Source organism: Cherax quadricarinatus, unplaced genomic scaffold (genome assembly GCF_038502225.1).
Source record: "Cherax quadricarinatus isolate ZL_2023a unplaced genomic scaffold, ASM3850222v1 Contig76, whole genome shotgun sequence".
In the NCBI taxonomy this organism is placed as follows: Eukaryota; Metazoa; Arthropoda; class Malacostraca; order Decapoda; family Parastacidae; genus Cherax; species Cherax quadricarinatus.
This window is the reverse complement of record NW_027195102.1, coordinates 349663-377573: the sequence shown is the minus strand read 5'-3', so window position 1 is coordinate 377573 and position 27911 is coordinate 349663. Positions and strand designations below refer to the sequence as shown.

General features: G+C 41.8%; 1 protein-coding gene across 1 annotated transcript in view; it reads right to left on the bottom strand.

Moving 5' to 3' along the window:
* The window catches only part of LOC128694588 (apolipoprotein D), a 137791-nt gene that overhangs the window by 19307 nt on the left and 90573 nt on the right, over positions 1-27911 (bottom strand). The window contains exon 4 of the mRNA XM_053784727.2: positions 13309-13463. Coding sequence (XP_053640702.2) covers positions 13309-13463 — 155 coding nt within the window. The remainder of the gene's footprint in view (positions 1-13308; positions 13464-27911) is intronic.

Genomic DNA, 27911 nt, shown 5'->3' with positions numbered 1-27911 from the left:
TACTGGACACATGAGACTAACACATGACTATACTGGGCACATGAGACTAACACATGACTATACTGGACACATGAGACTAACACATAACACATGACTATACTGGACACATATACACATGGACACATGAGACTAACACGTGACTATACTGGACACATGACTATACTGGGACACATGAGACTAACACATGACTATACTGGACACATGAGACTAACACATGACTATACTGGACACATGAGACTAACACACACATGAGACTAACACGTGACTATACTGGACACATGAGACTAACACATGACTACACATGAGAGTAACACATGACTATACTGGACACATGAGACTAACACATGACTATACTGGACACATGAGACTAACACATGACTATACTGGACACATGAGACTAACACATGACTATACTGGACACATGAGACTAACACATGACTATACTGGACACATGAGACTAACACATGACTATACTGGACACATGAGACTAACACATGACTATACTGGACACATGAGACTAACACATGACTATACTGGACACATGAGACTAACACGTGACTATACTGGACACATGAGACTAACACATGACTATACTGGACACATGAGACTAACACATGACTGACTATACTGGGACACATGAGACTAACACATGACTATACTGGACACATGAGACTAACTGGACACATGAGACTAACACATGACTGGACACATGAGACTAACACATGACTATACTGGACACATGAGACTAACACATGACTATACTGGACACATGAGACTAACACGTGACTATACTGGACACATGAGACTAACACATGACTATACTGGACACATGAGACTAACACATGACTATACTGGACACATGAGACTAACACATGACTATACTGGACACATGAGACTAACACGTGACTATACTGGACACATGAGACTAACACATGACTATACTGGACACATGAGACTAACACATGACTATACTGGACACATGAGACTAACACATGACTATACTGGACACATGAGACTAACACATGACTATACTGGACACATGAGACTAACACGTGACTATACTGGACACATGAGACTAACACATGACTATACTGGACACATGAGACTAACACGTGACTATACTGGACACATGAGACTAACACACATGACTATACTGGACACACGAGACTAACACATGACTATACTGGACACATGAGACTAACACGTGACTATACTGGACACATGAGACTAACACATGACTATACTGGTCACATGAGACTAACACACTGACTATACTGACTATACTGACACATGAGACTAACACATGACTATACTGGACACATGAGACTAACACATGACTATACTGGACACATGAGACTAACACATGACTATACTGGACACATGAGACTAACACATGACTATACTGGACACATGAGACTAACACACTGACTATACTGGACACACATGAGACTAACACACATGACTATACTGGACACATGAGACTAGCACATGACTATACTGGACACATGAGACTAACACATGACTATACTGGACACATGAGACTAACACATGACTATACTGGACACATGAGACTAACACGTAACTATACTGGACACATGAGACTAGCACATGACTATACTGGACACAGACTACTATACTGGACACATAGACTACGTGACTATACTGGACACATGAGACTAACACATGACTATACTGGACACATGAGACTAACACATGACTATACTGGACACATGAGACTAACACATGACTATACTGGACACATGAGACTAACACACTATACTGGACACATGAGACTACACATGACTATACTGGACACATGAGACTAACACATGACTGACTATACTGGACACATGAGACTAACACGTTACTATACTGGACACATGAGACTAACACGTGACTGACATATACTGGACACATGAGACTAACACATGACTATACTGGACACATGAGACTAACACACATGACTAACTAACGTGACTATACTGGACTGAGACTAACACGTGACTATACTGGATGAGACTAACACATGACTATACTGGACACATGAGACTAACACATGACTATACTGGACACATGAGACTAACACATGACTATACTGGACACATGAGACTAACACGAGACTATACAGGACACATGAGACTAACACACATGACTATACTGGACACATGAGACTAACACACATGACTATACTGGACACATGAGACTAACACATGACTATACTGGACACATGAGACTAACACATGACTATACTGGACACATGAGACTAACACATGACTATACTGGACACATGAGACTAACACATGACTATACTGGACACATGAGACTAACACATGACTATACTGGACACATGAGACTAACACGTGACTATACTGGACACATGAGACTAACACATGACTATACTGGACACATGAGACTAACACATGACTATACTGGACACATGAGACTAACACATGACTATACTGGACACATGAGACTAACACGTGACTATACTGGACACATGAGACTAACACATGACTATACTGGACACATGAGACTAACACATGACTATACTGGACACATGAGACTAACACGTGACTATACTGGACACATGAGACTAACACATGACTATACTGGACACATGAGACTAACACATGACTATACTGGACACATGAGACTAACACATGACTATACTGGACACATGACTATACTGGACACATGAGACTAACACGTGACTATACTGGACACATGAGACTAACACATGACTATACTGGACACATGAGACTAACACATGACTATACTGGACACATGAGACTAACACGTGACTATACTGGACACATGAGACTAACACATGACTATACTGGACACATGAGACTAACACATGACTATACTGGACACATGAGACTAACACATGACTATACTGGACACATGAGACTAACACATGACTATACTGGACACATGAGACTAACACATGACTATACTGGACACATGAGACTAACACACATGACTATACTGGACTGAGACTAACTGACTATACTGGACACATGAGACTAACACGTGACTGACTGGACACATGAGACTAACACATGACTATACTGGACACATGAGACTAACACATGACTATACTGGACACATGAGACTAACACATGTGACTATACTGGGACACATGAGACTAACACGTGACTATGACTATACTGGACACATGAGACTAACACATGACTATACTGGACACATGAGACTAACACATGACTATACTGGACACATGAGACTAACACATGACTATACTGGACACATGAGACTAACACATGACTATACTGGACACATGAGACTAACACATGACTATACTGGACACATGAGACTAACACATGACTATACTGGACACATGAGACTAACACATGACTATACTGGACACATGAGACTAACACGTGACTATACTGGACACATGAGACTAACACATGACTATACTGGACACATGAGACTAACACATGACTATACTGGACACATGAGACTAACACATGACTATACTGGACACATGAGACTAACACATGACTATACTGGACACATGAGACTAACACATGACTATACTGGACACATGAGACTAACACGTGACTATACTGGACACATGAGACTAACACGTGACTATACTGGACACATGAGACTAACACATGACTATACTGGACACATGAGACTAACACATGACTATACTGGACACATGAGACTAACACATGACTATACTGGACACATGAGACTAACACGTGACTATACTGGACACATGAGACTAACACATGACTATACTGGACACATGAGACTAACACATGACTATACTGGACACATGAGACTAACACATGACTATACTGGACACATGAGACTAACACATGACTGACTATACTGGACACATGAGACTAACTCATGACTATACTGGACACATGAGACTAACACTATACTGGACACATGATACTGGACTACTATACTATACTGGATGAGACTAACACGTGGACTATACTGGACACACATGAGACTAACACATGACTATACTGGGCACATGAGACTAACACATGACTATACTGGACACATGAGACTAACACACTATACTGACACATGATACACATGGGACACATGAGACTAACACATGACTATACTGGACACGTGAGACTAACACATGACTATACTGGACACATGAGACTAACACGTGACTATACTGGACACAGGAGACTAACACATGACTATAACTGGACACATGAGACTAACACATGACTATACTGGACACATGAGACTAACACATGACTATACTGGACACATGAGACTAACACGTGACTATACTGGACACATGAGACTAACACATGACTATACTGGACACATGAGACTAACACATGACTATACTGGACACATGAGACTAACACGTGACTATACTGGACACATGAGACTAACACATGACTATACTGGACACATGAGACTAACACATGACTATACTGGACACATGAGACTAACACATGACTATACTGGACACATGAGACTAACACGTGACTATACTGGACACATGAGACTAACACGTGACTATACTGGGCACATGAGACTAACACATGACTATACTGGACACATGAGACTAACACATGACTATACTGGACACATGAGACTAACACATGACTATACTGGACACATGAGACTAACACGTGACTATACTGGACACATGAGACTAACACATGACTATACTGGACACATGAGACTAACACATGACTATACTGGACACATGAGACTAACACATGACTATACTGGACACATGAGACTAACACATGACTGACTATACTGGACACATGAGACTAACACATGACTATACTGGACACATGAGACTAACACATGACTATACTGGACACATGAGACTAACACGTGACTATACTGGACACATGAGACTAACACATGACTATACTGGACACATGAGACTAACACATGACTATACTGGACACATGAGACTAACACGTGACTATACTGGACACATGAGACTAACACATGACTATACTGGACACATGAGACTAACACATGACTATACTGGACACATGAGACTAACACATGACTATACTGGACACATGAGACTAACACGTGACTATACTGGACACATGAGACTAACACGTGACTATACTGGACACATGAGACTAACACATGACTATACTGGACACATGAGACTAACACATGACTATACTGGACACATGAGACTAACACATGACTATACTGGACACATGAGACTAACACGTGACTATACTGGACACATGAGACTAACACGTGACTATACTGGACACATGAGACTAACACATGACTATACTGGACACATGAGACTAACACATGACTATACTGGACACATGAGACTAACACATGACTATACTGGACACATGAGACTAACACGTGACTATACTGGACACATGAGACTAACACATGACTATACTGGACACATGAGACTAACACATGACTATACTGGACACATGAGACTAACACGTGACTATACTGGACACATGAGACTAACACATGACTATACTGGACACATGAGACTAACACATGACTATACTGGACACATGAGACTAACACATGACTATACTGGACACATGAGACTAACACGTGACTATACTGGACACATGAGACTAACACATGACTATACTGGACACATGAGACTAACACATGACTATACTGGACACATGAGACTAACACATGACTATACTGGACACATGAGACTAACACATGACTATACTGGACACATGAGACTAACACGTGACTATACTGGACACATGAGACTAACACGTGACTATACTGGACACATGAGACTAACACATGACTATACTGGACACATGAGACTAACACATGACTATACTGGACACATGAGACTAACACATGACTATACTGGACACATGAGACTAACACGTGACTATACTGGACACATGAGACTAACACTATACTGGACACATGAGACTAACACATGACTATACTGGACACATGAGACTAACACATGACTATACTGGACACATGAGACTAACACGTGACTATACTGGACACATGAGACTAACACATAACACATGACTATACTGGACACATGAGACTACACATATACTGACTATACTGGACACATGAGACTAACACATGACTATACTGGACACATGAGACTAACACATGACTATACTGGACACATGAGACTAACACGTGACTATACTGGACACATGAGACTAACACGTGACTATACTGGACACATGAGACTAACACATGACTATACTGGGCACATGAGACTAACACATGACTATACTGGACACATGAGACTAACACATGACTATACTGGACACATGAGACTAACACGTGACTGTACTGGACACATGAGACTAACACATGACTATACTGGACACATGAGACTAACACATGACTATACTGGACACATGAGACTAACACGTGACTGTACTGGACACATGAGACTAACACATGACTATACTGGACACATGAGACTAACACATGACTATACTGGACACATGAGACTAACACGTGACTATACTGGACACATGAGACTAGCACATGACTATACTGGACACATGAGACTAACACATGACTATACTGGACACATGAGACTAACACATGACTATACTGGACACATGAGACTAACACGTGACTATACTGGACACATGAGACTAACACATGACTATACTGGACACATGAGACTAACACATGACTATACTGGACACATGAGACTAACACGTATACTGACTATACTGGACACATGAGACTAACACATGACTATACTGGACACATGAGACTAACACATGACTATACTGGACACATGACTATACTGGACTACATGACTATACTGACTGAACACACATGACTATACTGGACACATGAGACTAACACATGACTATACTGGACACATGAGACTAACACGTGACTATACTGGACACATGAGACTAACACGTGACTATACTGGGCACATGAGACTAACACATGACTATACTGGACACATGAGACTAACACATGACTATACTGGACACATGAGACTAACACATGACTATACTGGACACATGAGACTAACACGTGACTATACTGGACACATGAGACTAACACATGACTATACTGGACACATGAGACTAACACATGACTATACTGGGACACATGAGACTAACACGTGACTATACTGGACACATGAGACTAACACATGACTATACTGGACACATGAGACTAACACATGACTATACTGGACACATGAGACTAACACATGACTATACTGGACACATGAGACTAACACGTGACTATACTGGACACATGAGACTAACACGTGACTATACTGGACACATGAGACTAACACATGACTATACTGGACACATGAGACTAACACATGACTATACTGGACACATGAGACTAACACATGACTATACTGGACACATGAGACTAACACGTGACTATACTGGACACATGAGACTAACACATGACTATACTGGACACATGAGACTAACACGTGACTATACTGGACACATGAGACTAACACGTGACTATACTGGACACATGAGACTAACACATGACTATACTGGACACATGAGACTAACACGTGACTATACTGGACACATGAGACTAACACATGACTATACTGGACACATGAGACTAACACATGACTATACTGGACACATGAGACTAACACATGACTATACTGGACACATGAGACTAACACGTGACTATACTGGACACATGAGACTAACACGTGACTATACTGGACACATGAGACTAACACATGACTATACTGGACACATGAGACTAACACGTGACTATACTGGACACATGAGACTAACACATGACTATACTGGACACATGAGACTAACACGTGACATGAGACTAACACGTGACTATACTGGACACATGAGACTAACACGTGACTATACTGGACACATGAGACTAACACGTGACTATACTGGACACATGAGACTAACACGTGACTATACTGGACACATGAGACTAACACGTGACTATACTGGACACATGAGACTAACACATGACTATACTGGACACATGAGACTAACACATGGTCATCTCACAGAGAGAAAAATAATGCTTCTCTGTGAAAACCTCAAGTTTCCTTGATATTCAAATTTTTTTAACTGACTATCCCTATTATAACTGAGTGAATTAAATTAATTTCCGACTATTTTGAAGCCTTTGATGCCATCTTTGACTGACTCTACATGATATCCTATGTGAAATCAACTTACTAAATTAACTTGGATTTAACTCTTCGCACATAGACATATCCTTCATATTTTTTTCCCACTTGCCAGGTGCCCCATTCACTACAGTGGGACCTCTGGTCACGAACGCTTCCGAACACGAACAAATCGGTTCACAAGAAATTCATCAAGTTTTTGCATCTGGTCACGAACACATAATCTGGTGCCAAACAAACACAGCCACGCCAATTTTCACATTCAGCACCATTTTTATCGCAGGCGCCAATTTTCCCCACTTCCTATAATTACGACCAATTTTCCCCACTTCCTATAATTACGACCAATTTTCCCTACTTTCTATAATTACGACCATGATAAATTCGGATTAGCTATGTTTTATCAGCAGATAGTGCAAGAAACAACTTCTCGCGGTGCCAGTACCCGGCTAGGGCTTGCCGTATGTGATTTTTGTTTATTGGACTATCTTATTGAAACTTGGGCAATGTATGATGAAAAGATGCTTCTTAACATACACCATAAATGAAAGAAATCGAACTATAAATAACGGAGGTCACTGCTCAGCCATTACATGCCTCTTAGGACTCGTGCAATGTTAGTTTTCTCTGTTCATTTTCTCAGTATTTTCCAAGCTTTTTTACATTTAGTTTACTATTAAACTGTGCATTCTATGATATAATTAACCATTTTTGTGCTTGAAAATCGTAAAAAAACAATATTTGCATACAGTCATAGGGGTCTGGAACGGATTAATTGTATTTACATACAATTCAGTGGGGAAATTAGGTTCGGGATACGACCAAATCGAGTCGCGACCAGAGTTTTGGAACGAATTATGGTCGTGACCAGAGTTTTGGAACGAATTATGGTCGCGACCAGAGTTTTGGAACGAATTATGGTCGTGACCAGAGTTTTGGAACGAATTATGGTCGTGACCAGAGTTTTGGAACGAATTATGGTCGTGACCAGAGTTTTGGAACGAATTATGGTCGCGACCAGAGTTTTGGAACGAATTATGGTCGTGACCAGAGTTTTGGAACGAATTATGGTCGTGACCAGAGGTTCCACTGTACAATGTTACTTGAGTCACATAGATTTGATATATATTTTTTTAATTAAATAGTAATTTTAATAGGACCCCTTTTTTCTTCTCCCACGAGCAAGACATCTTCCACTGTCTCTTATTACTGAGACATCCTCTACTGTCTCTTATTACTGAGACATCTTCCACTGTCTCTTATTACTGAGACATCTTCCACTGTCTCTTATTACTGAGACATCTTCCACTGTCTCTTATTACTGAGACATCTTCCACTGTCTCTTATTACTGAGACATCTTCCACTGTCTCTTATTACTGAGAAATCTTCCACTGTCTCTTATTACTGAGACATCTTCCACTGTCTCTTATTACTGAGACATCCTCTACCGTCCCTTATTGCTGAGACATCCTCTACCGTCTCTTATTACTGAGACATCCTCTATCGTCTCTCATTACTGAGACATCCTCTATCGTCTCTCATTACTGAGACATCCTCTATCGTCTCTCATTACTGAGACATCCTCTATCGTCTCTCATTACTGAGACATCCTCTATCGTCTCTTATTACTGAGACATCCTCTATCGTCTCTTATTACTGAGACATCCTCTACTGTCTCTCATTACTGAGACATCCTCTATCGTCTCTTATTACTGAGACATCCTCTATCGTCTCTTATTAATGAGACATCCTCTATCGTCTCTTTTTACTGAGACATCCTCTACCGTCTCTTATTACTGAGACATCCTCTATCGTCTCTCATTACTGAGACATCCTCTATCGTCTCTTATTACTGAGACATCCTCTATCGTCTCTCATTACTGAGACATCCTCTATCGTCTCTTATTACTGAGACATCCTCTACCGTCTCTTATTACTGAGACATCCTCTATCGTCTCTTATTACTGAGACATCCTCTACCGTCTCTTATTACTGAGACATCCTCTATCGTCTCTCATGCTGAGACATCCTCTATCGTCTCTCATTACTGAGACATCCTCTATCGTCTCTTATTACTGAGACATCCTCTATCGTCTCTCATTACTGAGACATCCTCTACTGTCTCTCATTACTGAGACATCCTCTATCGTCTCTTATTACTGAGACATCCTCTATTGTCTCTTATTACTGAGACATCCTCTATCGTCTCTTTTTACTGAGACATCCTCTATCGTCTCTCATTACTGAGACATCCTCTATCGTCTCTCATTACTGAGACATCCTCTATCGTCTCTCATTACTGAGGCATCCTCTATCGTCTCTCATTACTGAGACATCCTCTATCGTCTCTCATTACTGAGGCATCCTCTATCGTCTCTCATTACTGAGACATCCTCTATCGTCTCTCATTACTGAGGCATCCTCTATCGTCTCTTATTACTGAGACATCCTCTACCGTCTCTTATTACTGAGACATCCTCTATCGTCTCTTATTACTGAGACATCCTCTATTGTCTCTTATTACTGAGACATCCTCTATCGTCTCTTTTTACTGAGACATCCTCTATCGTCTCTCATTACTGAGACATCCTCTATCGTCTCTCATTACTGAGACATCCTCTATCGTCTCTCATTACTGAGGCATCCTCTATCGTCTCTCATTACTGAGACATCCTCTATCGTCTCTCATTACTGAGGCATCCTCTATCGTCTCTCATTACTGAGACATCCTCTATCGTCTCTCATTACTGAGACATCCTCTATCGTCTCTTATTACTGAGACATCCTCTACCGTCTCTTATTACTGAGACATCCTCTATCGTCTCTTATTACTGAGACATCCTCTACCGTCTCTTATTACTGAGACATCCTCTATCGTCTCTCATGCTGAGACATCCTCTATCGTCTCTCATTACTGAGACATCCTCTATCGTCTCTTATTACTGAGACATCCTCTATCGTCTCTTATTACTGAGACATCCTCTATCGTCTCTTATTACTGAGACATTCTCTACTGTCTCTCATTACTGAGACATCCTCTATCGTCTCTCATGCTGAGACATCCTCTATCGTCTCTCATGCTGAGACATCCTCTATCGTCTCTTATTACTGAGACATCCTCTACCGTCTCTTATTACTGAGACATCCTCTATCGTCTCTCATGCTGAGACATCCTCTATCGTCTCTCATGCTGAGACATCCTCTATCGTCTCTTATTACTGAGACATCCTCTATCGTCTCTTATTACTGAGACATCCTCTATCGTCTCTCATTACTGAGACATCCTCTATCGTCTCTTATTACTGAGACATCCTCTATCGTCTCTCATTACTGAGACATCCTCTATCGTCTCTTATTACTGAGACATCCTCTATCGTCTCTCATTACTGAGACATCCTCTATCGTCTCTTATTACTGAGACATCCTCTATCGTCTCTCATTACTGAGACATCCTCTATCGTCTCTTATTACTGAGACATCCTCTATCGTCTCTCATTACTGACACATCCTCTACTGTTTCTCATTACTGAGACATCCTCTACTGTCTCTCATTACTGAGACATTCTCTACCGTCTCTCATTACTGAGACATCCTCTGTCGTCTCTCAATACTGAGACGTCCTCTGTCGTCTCTCATTACTGAGACATCCTCTATCGTCTCTCATTACTGAGACATCCTCTGTCGTCTCTCATTACTGAGACATCCTCTGTCGTCTCTCATTACTGAGACATCCTCTGTCGTCTCTCATTACTGAGACATCCTCTGTCGTCTCTCATTACTGAGACATCCTATACTGTTTCTCATTACTGAGACATCCTCTACTGTCTCTCATTACTGAGACATCCTCTACTGTCTCTCATTACTGAGACATTCTCTACTGTCTCTTATTACTGAGACATTCTCTACTGTCTCTCATTACTGAGACATTCTCTACTGTCTCTCATTACTGAGACATTCTCTACTGTCTCTCATTACTGAGACATTCTCTACTGTCTCTCATTACTGAGACATTCTCTACTGTCTCTCATTACTGAGACATTCTCTACTGTCTCTCATTACTGAGACATTCTCTACTGTCTCTCATTACTGAGACATTCTCTACTGTCTCTCATTACTGAGACATCCTCTATCGTCTCTTATTACTGAGACATCCTCTACTGTCTCTCATTACTGAGACATTCTCTACTGTCTCTCATTACTGAGACATTCTCTACTGTCTCTCATTACTGAGACATCCTCTGTCCTCTCCCATGAATAAAACATATCGTTCTTTTATAGATAAAGAATATATAGGTTATGAAGTCTTCTCTGCAGACACTCGTCTGTTATGCTCATCCTGTCGCTGCAGTGACGCAGTAGTCTGGTCATGTACGTTGTTTAACACCTACCTGGAGTCTACCTCGAGGTTATTCCAGGGATCAACACCCCCGCGGTTCGGTCCACGACCAGGCCTCCCAGTGGATTAGGGCCTGATCAACCAGGCTGTTACTGCTGGCCGCACGCAGCCCAACGTACGAATCACAGCCCAACTGATCCGGCACTGACTTTAGGTATATGTCCAGCTCTCTCTTGAAAGCAGCCAGGGGTTTATTGGTAATTCCCTTAATGCTTGATGGGAGGCTGTTGAACAGTCTTGGGCCCCGGACACTTATGGTGTTTTCTCTTAGTGTACCAATGGCGCCCCTACTTTTAATTGGGGGTATTTTGCATCGCCTGCCCAGTCTTTTACTTTTGTAGGGAGTGATTTCTGTGTGCAGATTTGGGACCATTCCTTCCAAGATTTTCCAAGTGTAGATTATGATATATCTCTCCCTCCTGCGTTCCAACGAGTACAAGTCAAGTGCTTCCAAGCGTTCCCAGTAGTTAAGGTGCTTGACAGAACTTATACGTGCAGTAAAGGATCTCTGTACACTCTCTAGATCTACAATTTCACCTCAGTCGGCCCAAACACACACCCTGGCACTACCCATATATGCCTTTTTATTCTTCATATGGGACGATCATACTACTGCGCTCATCAAACTGGCCATTTATCCATGTACACAAGTTGGCCTATCATCGCCCGTTACATCATTAGCCCATTATCGTGGCCACCTATACCCGGAGAGGACCTTGACCTGTTAGTACAGATTGGTAATGAGTCTACTGTGTGTACACTAACCTCTACGATAGTTGCTGCAGGAAGTGAAGGTGTCCGTGAGAGAATGGCAGCAGACTGGCGGTGTCCGAGGGTGGTTACCGGCTGACAGTCGTAGATGGCTGCATATGTCTCGCCGTCAGTGTCAAAGACAACGTAATCTATCTCTCCTATAATATCTAGGTGAGACAAGAACATGTATAAGTAAAATTATGAAGTAATCAAGTGACATTGTACATAATTTTTGTATTGATTATCAGCATGTCTTTCATAATTATTGATTATCAACATGTCTCATAATTATTGATTATCAACATGTCTCATAATTATTGATTATCAACATGTCTCATAATTATTGATTATCAGCATGTCTCATAATTATTGATTATCAACATGTCTCATAATTATTGATTATCAGCATGTCTCATAATTATTGATTATCAGCATGTCTTTCATAATTATTGATTATCAGCATGTCTCATAATTATTGATTATCAGCATGTCTCATAATTATTAATTATCAGCATGTCTTTCACAATCAGGTTATAACGGTTATGGTTTTTGCCAGTATCAATTAATTCCGATTTTTTCAAGTTTAAAATGCATTTTACCAATATTTTTGTATAATCCATTTATTTTATATACAAATAATTTTTTATTATTGCAATTCTGATTATGATAGTAAAAAAAACATTACGAATTACTTATTCTGTAATTTGTATGAAATACTGTATAAGTTTATATAGGATATATAAATTCCCCCCCTCGTAATGTCTATCAGAGATTTAAATCTCTGATAGACATTTTTATCTGGTGGTGGACAGGTTACATGAAGCCTTAATGACTCTCTTATAGTACAGAAAATAGGAATTAAAACAATTGATTATTAACTAACCCAGAGAGATGACTATCTTAGCTGATAAGCACTGATAGGATAATTTGTTCCCAGGTGATATTACAGGCTATATGAGGCCTTAATGACCCTCATGTAGTCGATAGACTTTAAACTCAGTTAGCCAAGAAGCACTAAGACGTGTAAGTCTCTCAGTGTATATACACTCGTAATTATAATATCTACGTCAGGAATAATGTGTTGACTTGAAACAATCAAATTACAACCATTGACTGTGTCCTGAAGAAGGACTGGTGTTGGTGTAACTCTGGTGTCAACACGAGGCTCCATGTATATACCTGGTGTTGGTGTAACTCTGGTGTCAACACGAGGCTCCATGTATATACCTGGTGTTGGTGTAACTCTGGTGTCAACACGAGGCTCCATGTATATACCTGGTGTTGGTGTAACTCTGGTGTCAACACGAGGCTCCATGTATATACCTGGTGTTGGTGTAACTCTGGTGTCAACACGAGGCTCCATGTATATACCTGGTGTTGGTGTAACTCTGGTGTCAACAGGAGGCTCCATGTATATACCTGGTGTTGGTGTAACTCTGGTGTCAACACGAGGCTCCATGTATATAGCTGGTGTTGGTGTAACTCTGGTGTCAACACGAGGCTCCATGTATATACCTGGTGTTGGTGTAACTCTGGTGTCAACACGAGGCTCCATGTATATACCTGGTGTTGGTGTAACTCTGGTGTCAACACGAGGCTCCATGTATATACCTGGTGTTGGTGTAACTCTGGTGTCAACAGGAGGCTCCATGTATATACCTGGTGTTGGTGTAACTCTGGTGTCAACACGAGGCTCCATGTATATACCTGGTGTTGGTGTAACTCTGGTGTCAACAGGAGGCTCCATGTATATACCTGGTGTTGGTGTAACTCTGGTGTCAACACGAGGCTCCATGTATATAGCTGGTGTTGGTGTAACTCTGGTGTCAACACGAGGCTCCATGTATATACCTGGTGTTGGTGTAACTCTGGTGTCAACACGAGGCTCCATGTATATACCTGGTGTTGGTGTAACTCTGGTGTCAACACGAGGCTCCATGTATATACCTGGTGTTGGTGTAACTCTGGTGTCAACAGGAGGCTCCATGTATATACCTGGTGTTGGTGTAACTCTGGTGTCAACAGGAGGCTCCATATATATAGCTGGTGTTGGTGTAACTCTGGTGTCAACACGAGGCTCCATGTATATACCTGGTGTTGGTGTAACTCTGGTGTCAACAGGAGGCTCCATGTATATACCTGGTGTTGGTGTAACTCTGGTGTCAACACGAGGCTCCATGTATATACCTGGTGTTGGTGTAACTCTGGTGTCAACACGAGGCTCCATGTATATACCTGGTGTTGGTGTAACTCTGGTGTCAACACGAGGCTCCATGTATATACCTGGTGTTGGTGTAACTCTGGTGTCAACACGAGGCTCCATGTATATACCTGGTGTTGGTGTAACTCTGGTGTCAACACGAGGCTCCATGTATATAGCTGGTGTTGGTGTAACTCTGTTGTCAACACGAGGCTCCATGTATATACCTGGTGTTGGTGTAACTCTGGTGTCAACACGAGGCTCCATGTATATACCTGGTGTTGGTGTAACTCTGGTGTCAACACGAGGCTCCATGTATATACCTGGTGTTGGTGTAACTCTGGTGTCAACACGAGGCTCCATGTATATACCTGGTGTTGGTGTAACTCTGGTGTCAACACGAGGCTCCATGTATATACCTGGTGTTGGTGTAACTCTGGTGTCAACACGAGGCTCCATGTATATACCTGGTGTTGGTGTAACTCTGGTGTCAACACGAGGCTCCATGTATATACCTGGTATTGGTGTAACTCTGGTGTCAACACGAGGCTCCATGTATATACCTGGTGTTGGTGTAACTCTGGTGTCAACACGAGGCTCCATGTATATACCTGGTGTTGGTGTAACTCTGGTGTCAACACGAGGCTCCATGTATATACCTGGTGTTGGTGTAACTCTGGTGTCAACACGAGGCTCCATGTATATACCTGGTGTTGGTGTAACTCTGGTGTCAACACGAGGCTCCATGTATATACCTGGTGTTGGTGTAACTCTGGTGTCAACAGGAGGCTCCATGTATATACCTGGTGTTGGTGTAACTCTGGTGTCAACACGAGGCTCCATGTATATACCTGGTGTTGGTGTAACTCTGGTGTCAACACGAGGCTCCATGTATATACCTGGTGTTGGTGTAACTCTGGTGTCAACACGAGGCTCCATGTATATACCTGGTGTTGGTGTAACTCTGGTGTCAACAGGAGGCTCCATGTATATACCTGGTGTTGGTGTAACTCTGGTGTCAACAGGAGGCTCCATGTATATAGCTGGTGTTGGTGTAACTCTGGTGTCAACACGAGGCTCCATGTATATACCTGGTGTTGGTGTAACTCTGGTGTCAACACGAGGCTCCATGTATATACCTGGTGTTGGTGTAACTCTGGTGTCAACAGGAGGCTCCATGTATATACCTGGTGTTGGTGTAACTCTGGTGTCAACAGGAGGCTCCATGTATATAGCTGGTGTTGGTGTAACTCTGGTGTCAACACGAGGCTCCATGTATATACCTGGTGTTGGTGTAACTCTGGTGTCAACACGAGGCTCCATGTATATACCTGGTGTTGGTGTAACTCTGGTGTCAACAGGAGGCTCCATGTAAATACCTGGTGTTGGTGTAACTCTGGTGTCAACAGGAGGCTCCATGTATATAGCTGGTGTTGGTGTAACTCTGGTGTCAACACGAGGCTCCATGTATATACCTGGTGTTGGTGTAACTCTGGTGTCAACACGAGGCTCCATGTATATACCTGGTGTTGGTGTAACTCTGGTGTCAACAGGAGGCTCCATGTATATACCTGGTGTTGGTGTAACTCTGGTGTCAACACGAGGCTCCATGTATATACCTGGTGTTGGTGTAACTCTGGTGTCAACAGGAGGCTCCATGTATATACCTGGTGTTGGTGTAACTCTGGTGTCAACACGAGGCTCCATGTATATACCTGGTGTTGGTGTAACTCTGGTGTCAACACGAGGCTCCATGTATATACCTGGTGTTGGTGTAACTCTGGTGTCAACACGAGGCTCCATGTATATACCTGGTGTTGGTGTAACTCTGGTGTCAACACGAGGCTCCATGTATATAGCTGGAGATGGGTGACTGTAGTAATGTTGTGTTGTACACGTTTAAGTGGGCCACTGCAGGATAAGTAGTGCAGCTACAGTAATGAATCATCTGTAGTGTCTTCATTCTTGTGTTCTCATTAAGTACCTACCTGGAGGGTATTCCGGGGATCAACGCCCCCTCAGCCCGGTCCTCGACCAGGCCTCTTGGTGGATCAGGGTCTGATCAACCAGGCTGTTACTGCTGGCCGCACGTAAATCGACGTAAGAACCACAGTTTGGCTAGTCAGGAACTGACTTTAGGTGCCTGCTGGACAGGCACCTAAAACAGTCTTGGGCCCCTGACACTTATTGTGTTGTCTCTTAATATACATGTGACACCCCTGCTTTTCATTGGTGGAATATTGCACCTCCTGCCGAGTATTTTGCTTTCGTAGGGCGTGATTGTCGTGTGTAAGTTTGGTACTAATCCCCCTAGGATTTTCCAATTGTATATTATCATTTATCTTTGTCGCCTGCGTTCTAGGGGATACAAATCAAGCGACTTCAACCGTTCCCAGTAATTTAGGTGCTTCATCTAACTTATGTGTGCCGTGAAAGTTCTCTGTACACTCTCCAGGTGTGCAATTTTGCCAGCCTTGAAGGGGGCAGTTAGTGTGCAGCAGCATTCCAGCCTAGAGAGAACAAGTGATTTGAAGAGAGTCATCTTGGGCTTGGCATCCATAGTTTTGAAGGTTCTCATTATCCATTCTGTCCTTTTCCTAGCAGATGCGGTAGATACATGGTTGTGGTCTTTGAAGGTGAGATCCTCTGACATTATCACTCCCACGTCCTTCACATTAATTTTTCGCTCTATTATTTAGTTAGAATTTGTTGTATACTTTGATGCAGTTATAATTTCCTCAAGTTTTCCATATCTGAGTAGTTAAAATTTCTTTTCATTGAACTTCATATTGTTTTCTGAGACCCATTTAAAGATCTGGTTAATGTCCATTTGGAGTGTTGCGGTGTCTTGGATGGGGGACACTGAGAACCAAGTGATTTAGCAAGGATCATCATTGGCATGGCATTTATTGTTTTGAAAGTTCTTATTAACTATCCTGTCATTTTCCTCGCAGTTGTGATTGTGGTACGCTTGTGATCATTGAAAGTGAGATCCTTAGACATTACCACTCCCAGGTCCCTCACATTACTTTTCTGCTTAACTGAAGGTGTAGAGTTTGTAGTATACTCAGTTCTAATTATTATCTCCTCCAATTTTTCCTAACGGAGTTGTTGGAATTTGTCTTCACTGAACATCATATTGTTTTCCGTTGTTTATAGGAAAACAGTTAATTAAATATATCTTCTTGAAGGTTACCGGTGTCCTCAGTGGATGACAGTCTCATGCAGATTCTAGTATTGTCTGCCAAGGATGACACTGTGCTGTGGATTACATCTCTGTCTATGTCTGATATGAGGATGAGGAGCAGGATTCGGGAGGGAGGGGGTAGAGTAGTGTGTCTTTTGTACCAGAGCTTCTCACTGTGGCAGTTTCCGTTTTAACTCTGTTTACCACTACTCTTTGTGTTCGATTGGTTAGAAAGTTGAAGATTCCATTTTGCCCACTTTGCAAGTTATTCCTTTAGCATGCATTTTGTGTGCTATTATACCATGATCACACTTGTCAAAGGTTTTTACATATTGTGCATATTACTCTGCATTCTGTTTGTCTTCCAGTGCATCCAAGACCAATAGCTGCGAGAAACACGAGCGACCCAAACTGAACTCATGCCCTTTATTGTGCAGTTTTGGGAACCCAAGTGGTTTGCAATCATGCTTCTTAGTACTCTTTCAAATATTTTTATACTGTGTGAAGTTAGAGCTATTAGTCTATAGTACTTACCTTGATGGAGTGGGGCTATATCCGTTGTTTTTAGTGATTGTGGAATTTCACTCATGTCTAAGCTCCTTATACATAGTATACTTAAGGCACATGAAAGGGGTTTCCTGTAGTTCTTAATGAACACAGAGTTCCACGAGTCTTGGCCTGGGGCTGAGTGCATGGGCATGTTGTCAATGACGCACATTAACAGAGTTTTGAGGTTCATTCATGAAAAATATTATTTGGATTGCCTATCTTTAGACTGATTAGTGGCTCGGTAAACACAGTGGTAATGAGATTTCAGTATCTCACTCATTTCTTTGCTACCATCTGTGTAAGTGCCATCTTGTCTGAGCAGGAGCCCGATAATAGATGTGGTTTTTGCCTTTTTTTTTGCATATGAAAAGAAATATTTCGAATTTCTTTCAGTTTCACTGATCTCTTTTAGCTCCTTCAGTCTCTCTTGGATCCCATATGAATCCTTTAACTTAAGCTTTATACTTTCCACTTCCCTGGTCAGCGCTTCCTTCCTTCTTGAGAAGCTGAGTGATTCCTCGTCATCTGTAGAGGTAGCGTCTTTCTCTCTCCAGTTTACTTCTTCTCTTATTCTTTCTTAGGGGAATATACCTTGAACATACTTCAGCTGCCAGGAGGTTGATCCTTTCATGACATTTGTTTGGATCCGTGTTATTTAAGATATCTTACCAACATATTTCATTTAAGACAAGGTTCACCTGGTCCCAGTTAATGGTCTTGTTACTGAAATTGTATTTCGTGAAGGCACCTTCACAGTTGCGTATATTTTGCTGGTCAGGACTTCTGTGCATAAATCTAAACTTTAATTAGATTGTAATCAGAATTAGTCGTTTTTTATATTGTTACCTTTTTACCAGGTCATCATTATTTGTGAAAATCAGGTCAAGTGTAATTTCCAGTTTTATTGACTCCACTATCTGCTGACTTAGGGAGTATTTTTCATCTGCGCTGCTTCCAGAGATTGTTTCTGCCATAACATTATTTGCTACATTCTTATATTTTGTGTGTCTTAGGTTGAAGTCACCAAGCAATAATATGTTTTGGATGGGGCTAGAAGGCTTTCCAGACGTAATCAGTTTTCAGTATCTGTTCCTTGAACTGCTGAGAGGTTGTATCTGGTGGTTTATATACAGCCACGATGACTGCGTTTTGGCTTTTTATCTTTATTGATAGAACTTCAACTACATAATTTGTGGTGTTCAGCAACTGTCTGAAATTGAGCGACTCTGACATACAGGCCAACCCGTCCTTGTTGCCTGTTCTTTCTGTCGCTTCTAAAAAGGATGTACCCATTTATCCATATTTCGTTGTCAAAGTGAGCTTGTGTATGAGTCTCTGTGAAGGCTGCAAACATTGCATTTGACCCCTCTAGAAGTCCACTGATGAGAGGTATTTTGTTGTTGGTGGATGGCTTAAGGCCCTGTATTTCAGCAAATAAAAATGAGGTCGAATTCTGTGTTTGTTTGGGGGAAATTGTTATTGACATCAATAGTTGTGGTTCAAGAAGGCCATATGGGCCACTGGCTGTGCCTCTAGTCCAACAAGGCTCCAAGGTGTTGGACTATTTTTATTCCTTCCACTTGGGTTTTTTTTAAGACCCAACAATCTCTTCTTGTCAGGACCATCCCTGCTGTCTCCTCCACTCGTACAAGGCTTATAAAGAGTAGCAGAGATGTTGCTGATGGCTGCTTGAGTAAAGGCTGGCTCACAGTCAAGCTGTTTTATATTAAGCATGAGTAATAGTGAAGGTGTTTTTAATGGTGTTCTCGATGGTATGAATATTCTTAACTGGTGGTGAACAAAGTACTGGCAGCATCTGCAGTGATTCTCGTGTGGTCGTGGGCTTGTGCAACGCGATAAGTTCGAACCTGTGAACTCTGATTAGGATTATTATAATTATTATTAATATTCTAATTATGGGGGGGGGGCGCTAAACCTGATTAGGTAGGACAGAATGTCTAGATCCAGTTTCTGGATGTCAGTAACTATAAACCCAACTATGCAGCCAACTATTTATTAACGCTTTCTTACTAGCTGAGAGATATATTTGTGATGACTGGTTTGAAAAACCGACAAGTTGAAGATTGAGACACTTATGCAGCATATAATATAATAAGATTCCCATATGCTGCATAAGTGTCTCAATCTTCAGATATATTTGTGTCCTCTGGGTCCAGTACCTTATGACATCTAGGGCATCTAAGAAAACTCCTTTGGTAGTGACCACCTGCCAATCTGTCCTCCAGTCCAAATATCGTAAAAAGAGGTTCTACCTGATCGACACTGCAATTAATCATCCTGCCAGTCAAATCCATCAGCTATCTCGTTTAGTCACCATGTAGAAATTTACCTCTTCCGACAGGGCTATACTTGCCAGGGTTAGACTGGTTGAATTCTCTGGGCGAGGTCTAGGAGACGCTGCCGAGACTCCTTGCATTACACATTTCTGCATATCCTAACACGTGTTGTAAAGCTGGAAGGAGTCAATCCTTATCTCGAAACCTTCCCAATGTCTATCCCACACGAGAACTAGTAACTTAAGAGCCATGAGTTGCAACTAGAATGATCTTATGTTCTCTTCCAACTTAAAAACACTACTGATCTACTAGGCTACCCTTGAGGGACTAAAGTCTGCATGACAGGCTTCCCACAGTGCTTGGCACACATAGTGTCAAGTTGTAGCAGTACGACATTGTTGGTACTTACTCTACTTACATCTTTATTCCTAGCCTAACTTAAATGTCTAAATTACAATCTAAAACATGGTTCTAGTTAACTAATACTTCACAATTAGTCTTAGATCAAGGTTCAGGTGGAACTTTAGCATCATGACAATACTTGTGACGGCGCCTTGGTTACCATGTCTCTCATCCAGCCCCCACAACCAACCTCTCATGACGGCGCCTTGGTTACCATGTCTCTCATCCAGCCCCCACAACCAACCTCTCATGACGGCACCTTGGTTACCGTGTCTCTCATCCCGCCCCCACAACCAACCTCTCATGACGGCACCTTGGTTACCATGTCTCTCATCCAGCCCCCACAACCACCCTCTCATGACGGCACCTTGGTTACCATGTCTCTCATCCAGCCCCCACAACCACCCTCTCATGACGGCACCTTGGTTACCATGTCTCTCATCCAGCCCCCACAACCACCCTCTCATGACGGCACCTTGGTTACCATGTCTCTCATCGAGTCCCCACAACCACCCTCTTATGACGGCACCTTGGTTACCATGTCTCTCATCCAGCCCCCATAACCACCCTCTCATGACGGCGCCTTGGTTACCATGTCTCTCATCCAGCCCCCAGAACCACCCTCTCATGACGGCGCCTTGGTTACCATGTCTCTCATCCAGCCCCCACAACCACCCTCTCATGACGGCACCTTGGTTACCATGTCTCTCATCCAGCCCCCACAACCACCCTCTCATGACGGCACCTTGGTTACCATGTCTCTCATCCAGCCCCCACAACCACCCTCTCATGACGGCACCTTGGTTACCATGTCTCTCATCCAGCCCCCACAACCACCCTCTCATGACGGCACCTTGGTTACCATGTCTCTCATCCAGCCCCCACAACCACCCTCTCATGACGGCACCTTGGTTACCATGTCTCTCATACAGCCCCCACAACCACCCTCTCATGACGGCACCTTGGTTACCATGTCATATACACCGAGAGACTACAGTGTATATACACTGAGAGACTACAGTGTATATACACTGAGAGACTACAGTGTATATACACTGAGAGACTACAGTGTATATACACTGAGAGACTACAGTGTATATACACTGAGAGACTACAGTGTATATACACTGAGAGACTACAGTGTATATACACTGAGAGACTACAGTGTATATACACTGAGAGACTACAGTGTGTGTACACACTGAGAGACTACAGTGTATATACACTGAGAGACTACAGTGTATATACACTGAGAGACTACAGTGTCTATACATTGAGAGACTACAGTGCATATACACTGAGAGACTACAGTGTATATACACAGAGTGACTACAGTGTATATAAACTGATTGACTACAGTGTATATACACCGAGAGACTTCAATGTATATACACTGAGTGAGTACAGTGTATATACACTGAGAGACTACAGTGTATATACACTGAGTGACTACAGTGTATATACATTAAGAGACTACAGTGTATATACACTGAGAATATATAGTGTATATGCACTGAGAGACTACAGTGTATATACACTGAGAGACTACAGTGTACATACATTGAGAGACTACAGTGTATATACACTGAGAGACTACAGTGCATATACAATGAGAGCTTACAGTGTATATACAGTGAGAGACTACAGTGTACATACCTTGAGAGACTACAGTGTATATACAATGAGTGACTACAGTGTATATACATTGAGAAACTACAGTGTATATACACTGAGAATATATAGTGTATATGCACTGAGAGACTACAGTGTATGTACACTGAGAGACTACAGTGTACATACATTGAGAGACTACAGTGTATATACACAGAGAGATTACAGTGTATATACACTGAGAGACTACAGTGCATATACACTGAGAGACTACAGTGTATATACACTTAGAGACAACAGTGTATATACACTGAGAGACTACAGTGTATATACACTTAGAGACTACAGTGTATATACACTGAGAGACTACAGTGTATATACACTGAGTGACTACAGTGTATATACACTGAGAGACTACAGTGTATATGCACTGAGAATATACAGTGTATATGCACTGAGAGACTACAGTGCATATACACTGAGAGACTAGAGTGTACATACATTGAGAGACTACAGTGTATATACACTGAGAGATTACAGTGTACATACATTTAGAGACAACATTATATATACACTGAGAATATACAGTGTATATGCACTGAGAGACTACAGTGTATATACACTGAGAGACTAGAGTGTACATACATTGAGAGACTACAGTGTATATACACTGAGAGACTACAGTGTATATACAATGAGAGCCTACAGTGTATATACACTGAGAGACTACAGTGTACATACATTGAGAGACTACAGTGTATATACACTGAGAGATTACAGTGTACATACATTTAGAGACTACAGTATATATACACTGAGAGACTACAGCGTATATACACTGAGTGACTACAGCGTATATACATTGAGAGACTGCAGTGTATATACACTGAGAGACTACAGTGTATGTACAATGAGAGCTTACAGTGTATATACAGAGACTACAGTGTATATACCTTGAGAGACTACAGTGTATATACAATGAGTGACTACAGTGTATATACATTGAGAAACTACAGTGTATATTCATTGAGAGACTACAGTGTATATACACTGAGAGATTACAGTGTATATACACTGAGAGACTACAGTGCATATACACTGAGAGACTACAGTGTATATACACTGAGATACTACAGTGTATATACACTTAGAGACTACAGTGTATATACACTGAGAGACTACAGTGTATATACACTGAGTGACTACAGTGTATATACATTGAGAGACTACAGTGTATATGCACTGAGAATATACAGTGTATATGCACTGAGAGACTACAGTGCATATACACTGAGAGACTACAGTGTATATACAATGAGAACCTACAGTGTATATACACTGAGAGACTACAGTGTATATACAATGAGATCCTACAGTGTATATACACTGAGAGACTACAGTGTACATACATTGAGAGACTACAGTGTATATACACTGAGAGACTACAGTGTATATACAATGAGAGCCTACAGTGTATATACACTGAGAGACTACAGTGTACATACATTTAGAGACTACAGTATATATACACTGAGAATATACAGTGTATATGCACTGAGAGACTACAGTGTATATACACTGAGTGACTACAGTGTATATACATTGAGAGACTACAGTGTATATACACTGAGTGACTACAGCGTATATACATTGAGAGACTGCAGTGTATATACACTGAGAGACTACAGCGTATATACACTGAGTGATTACAGCGTATATACATTGAGAGACTGCAGTGTATATACACTGAGAGACTACAGCGTATATACACTGAGTGACTACAGCGTATATACATTGAGAGACTGCAGTGTATATACACTGAGTGACTACAGCGTATATACATTGAGAGACTGCAGTGTATATACACTGAGTGACTACAGTGTATATACACTGAGTGACTACAGTGTATATACATTGAGACTAAAGAGTATATACACTGAGAGACTACAGTGTATATACACTGAGTGACTACAGTGTATATACACTGAGAGACTACAGTGTATATACACTGAGTGACTACAGTGTATATACATTGAGAGACTGCAGTGTATATACACTGAGAATATATAGTGTATATGCACCGAGAGACTACAGTGTATATATAATGAGGGACTACAGTGTATATGCACTGAGACACTACAGTGTATATACACTGAGTGACTACAATGTATATACATTGAGAGACTGCAGTGTATATACACTGAGAATATATAGTGTATATGCACCGAGAGACTACAGTGTATATACACTGAGAGACTACAGTGTATATACACTGAGAGACTACAGTGTGTATACACTGAGAGACTACAGTGTGTATACACTGAGAGACTACAGTGTATATACACTGAGAGACTACAGTGTATATACACTGAGAGACAACAGTGTATATACACTGAGAGTCTACCATGTGTATACATTGAGAGACTACAGTGTATATACAATGAGAGACTACAGTGTATATACACTGATTGACTACAGTGTATATACACTGAGAGACTACAAAGTATATACACTGAGTGACGACAGTGCATATACACTGAGAGACTACAGTGTATATACACTGAGTAACTACAGTGTATATACATTGAGAGACTACAGTGTATATACACTGAGTAACTACAGTGTATATACATTGAGAGACTACAGTGTATATACACTGAGAATATATAGTGTATATGCACTGAGAGACTACAGTGTATATACACTGAGAATATATAGTGTATATGCACTAAGAGACTACAGTGTATATACACTGAGAGACTACAGTGTTTACCTGGAGTTTACCTGGAGAGAGTTCCGGGGGTCAACGCCCCCGCGGCCCGGTCTGAGACCAGGCCTCCTGGTGGATCAGAGCCTGATCAACCAGGCTGTTGCTGCTGGCTGCACGCAAACCAACATACGAGCTACAGCCCGGCTGATCCGGAACTGACTTTAGGTGCTTGTCCAGTGCCAGCTTGAAGACTGCCAGGGGTCTGTTGGTAATCCCCCTTATGTGTGCTGGGAGGCAGTTGAACAGTCTCGGGCCCCTGACACTTATTGTATGGTCTCTTAACGTGCTAGTGACACCCCTGCTTTTCATTGGGGGGATGGTGCATCGTCTGCCAAGTCTTTTGCTGTCGTAATGAGTGATTTTCGTGTGCAAGTTCGGTACTAGTCCCTCTAGGATTTTCGAGGTGTATATAATCATGTATCTCTCCCTCCTGCGTTCCAGGGAATACAGGTTTAGGAACCTCAAGCGCTCCCAATAATTGAGGTGTTTTATCTCCGTTATGCGCGCCGTGAAAGTTCTCTGTACATTTTCTAGGTCGGCAATTTCACCTGCCTTGAAAGGTGCTGTTAGTGTGCAGCAATATTCCAGCCTAGATAGAACAAGTGACCTGAAGAGTGTCATCATGGGCTTGGCCTCCCTAGTTTTGAAGGTTCTCATTATCCATCCTGTCATTTTTCTAGCAGATGCGATTGATACAATGTTATGGTCCTTGAAGGTGAGATCCTCCGACATGATCACTCCCAGGTCTTTGACGTTGGTGTTTCGCTCTATTTTGTGGCCAGAATTTGTTTTGTACTCTGATGAAGATTTAATTTCCTCATGTTTACCATATCTGAGTAATTGAAATTTCTCATCGTTGAACTTCATATTGTTTTCTGCAGCCCACTGAAAGATTTGGTTGATGTCTGCCTGGAGCTTTGCAGTGTCTGCAATGGAAGACACTGTCATGCAGATTCGGGTGTCATCTGCAAAGGAAGACACGGTGCTGTGGCTGACATCCTTGTCTATGTCGGATATAAGGATGAGGAACAAGATGGGAGCGAGTACAGTGCCTTGTGGAACAGAGCTTTTCACCGTAGCTGCCTCGGACTTTACCCTGTTGACGACTACTCTCTGTGTTCTGTTAGTGAGGAAATTATAGATCCATCGACCGATTTTTCCTGTTATTCTTTTAGCACGCATTTTGTGCGCTATTACGCCATGGTCACACTTGTCGAAGGCTTTTGCAAAGTCTGTATATATAACATCTGCATTCTTTTTGTCTTCTAGTGCATTTAGGACCTTGTCGTAGTGGTCCAATAGTTGAGACAGACAGGAGCGACCTGTTCTAAACCCATGTTGCCCTGGGTTGTGTAACTGATGGGTTTCTAGATGCTTGGTGATCTTGCTTCTTAGGACCCTTTCAAAGATTTTTATGATATGGGATGTTAGTGCTATTGGTCTGTAGTTCTTTGCTGTTGCTTTACTGCCCCCTTTGTGGAGTGGGGCTATGTCTGTTGTTTTTAGTAACTGTGGGACGACCCCCGTGTCCATGCTCCCTCTCCATAGGATGGAAAAGGCTCTTGATAGGGGCTTCTTGCAGTTCTTGATGAACACAGA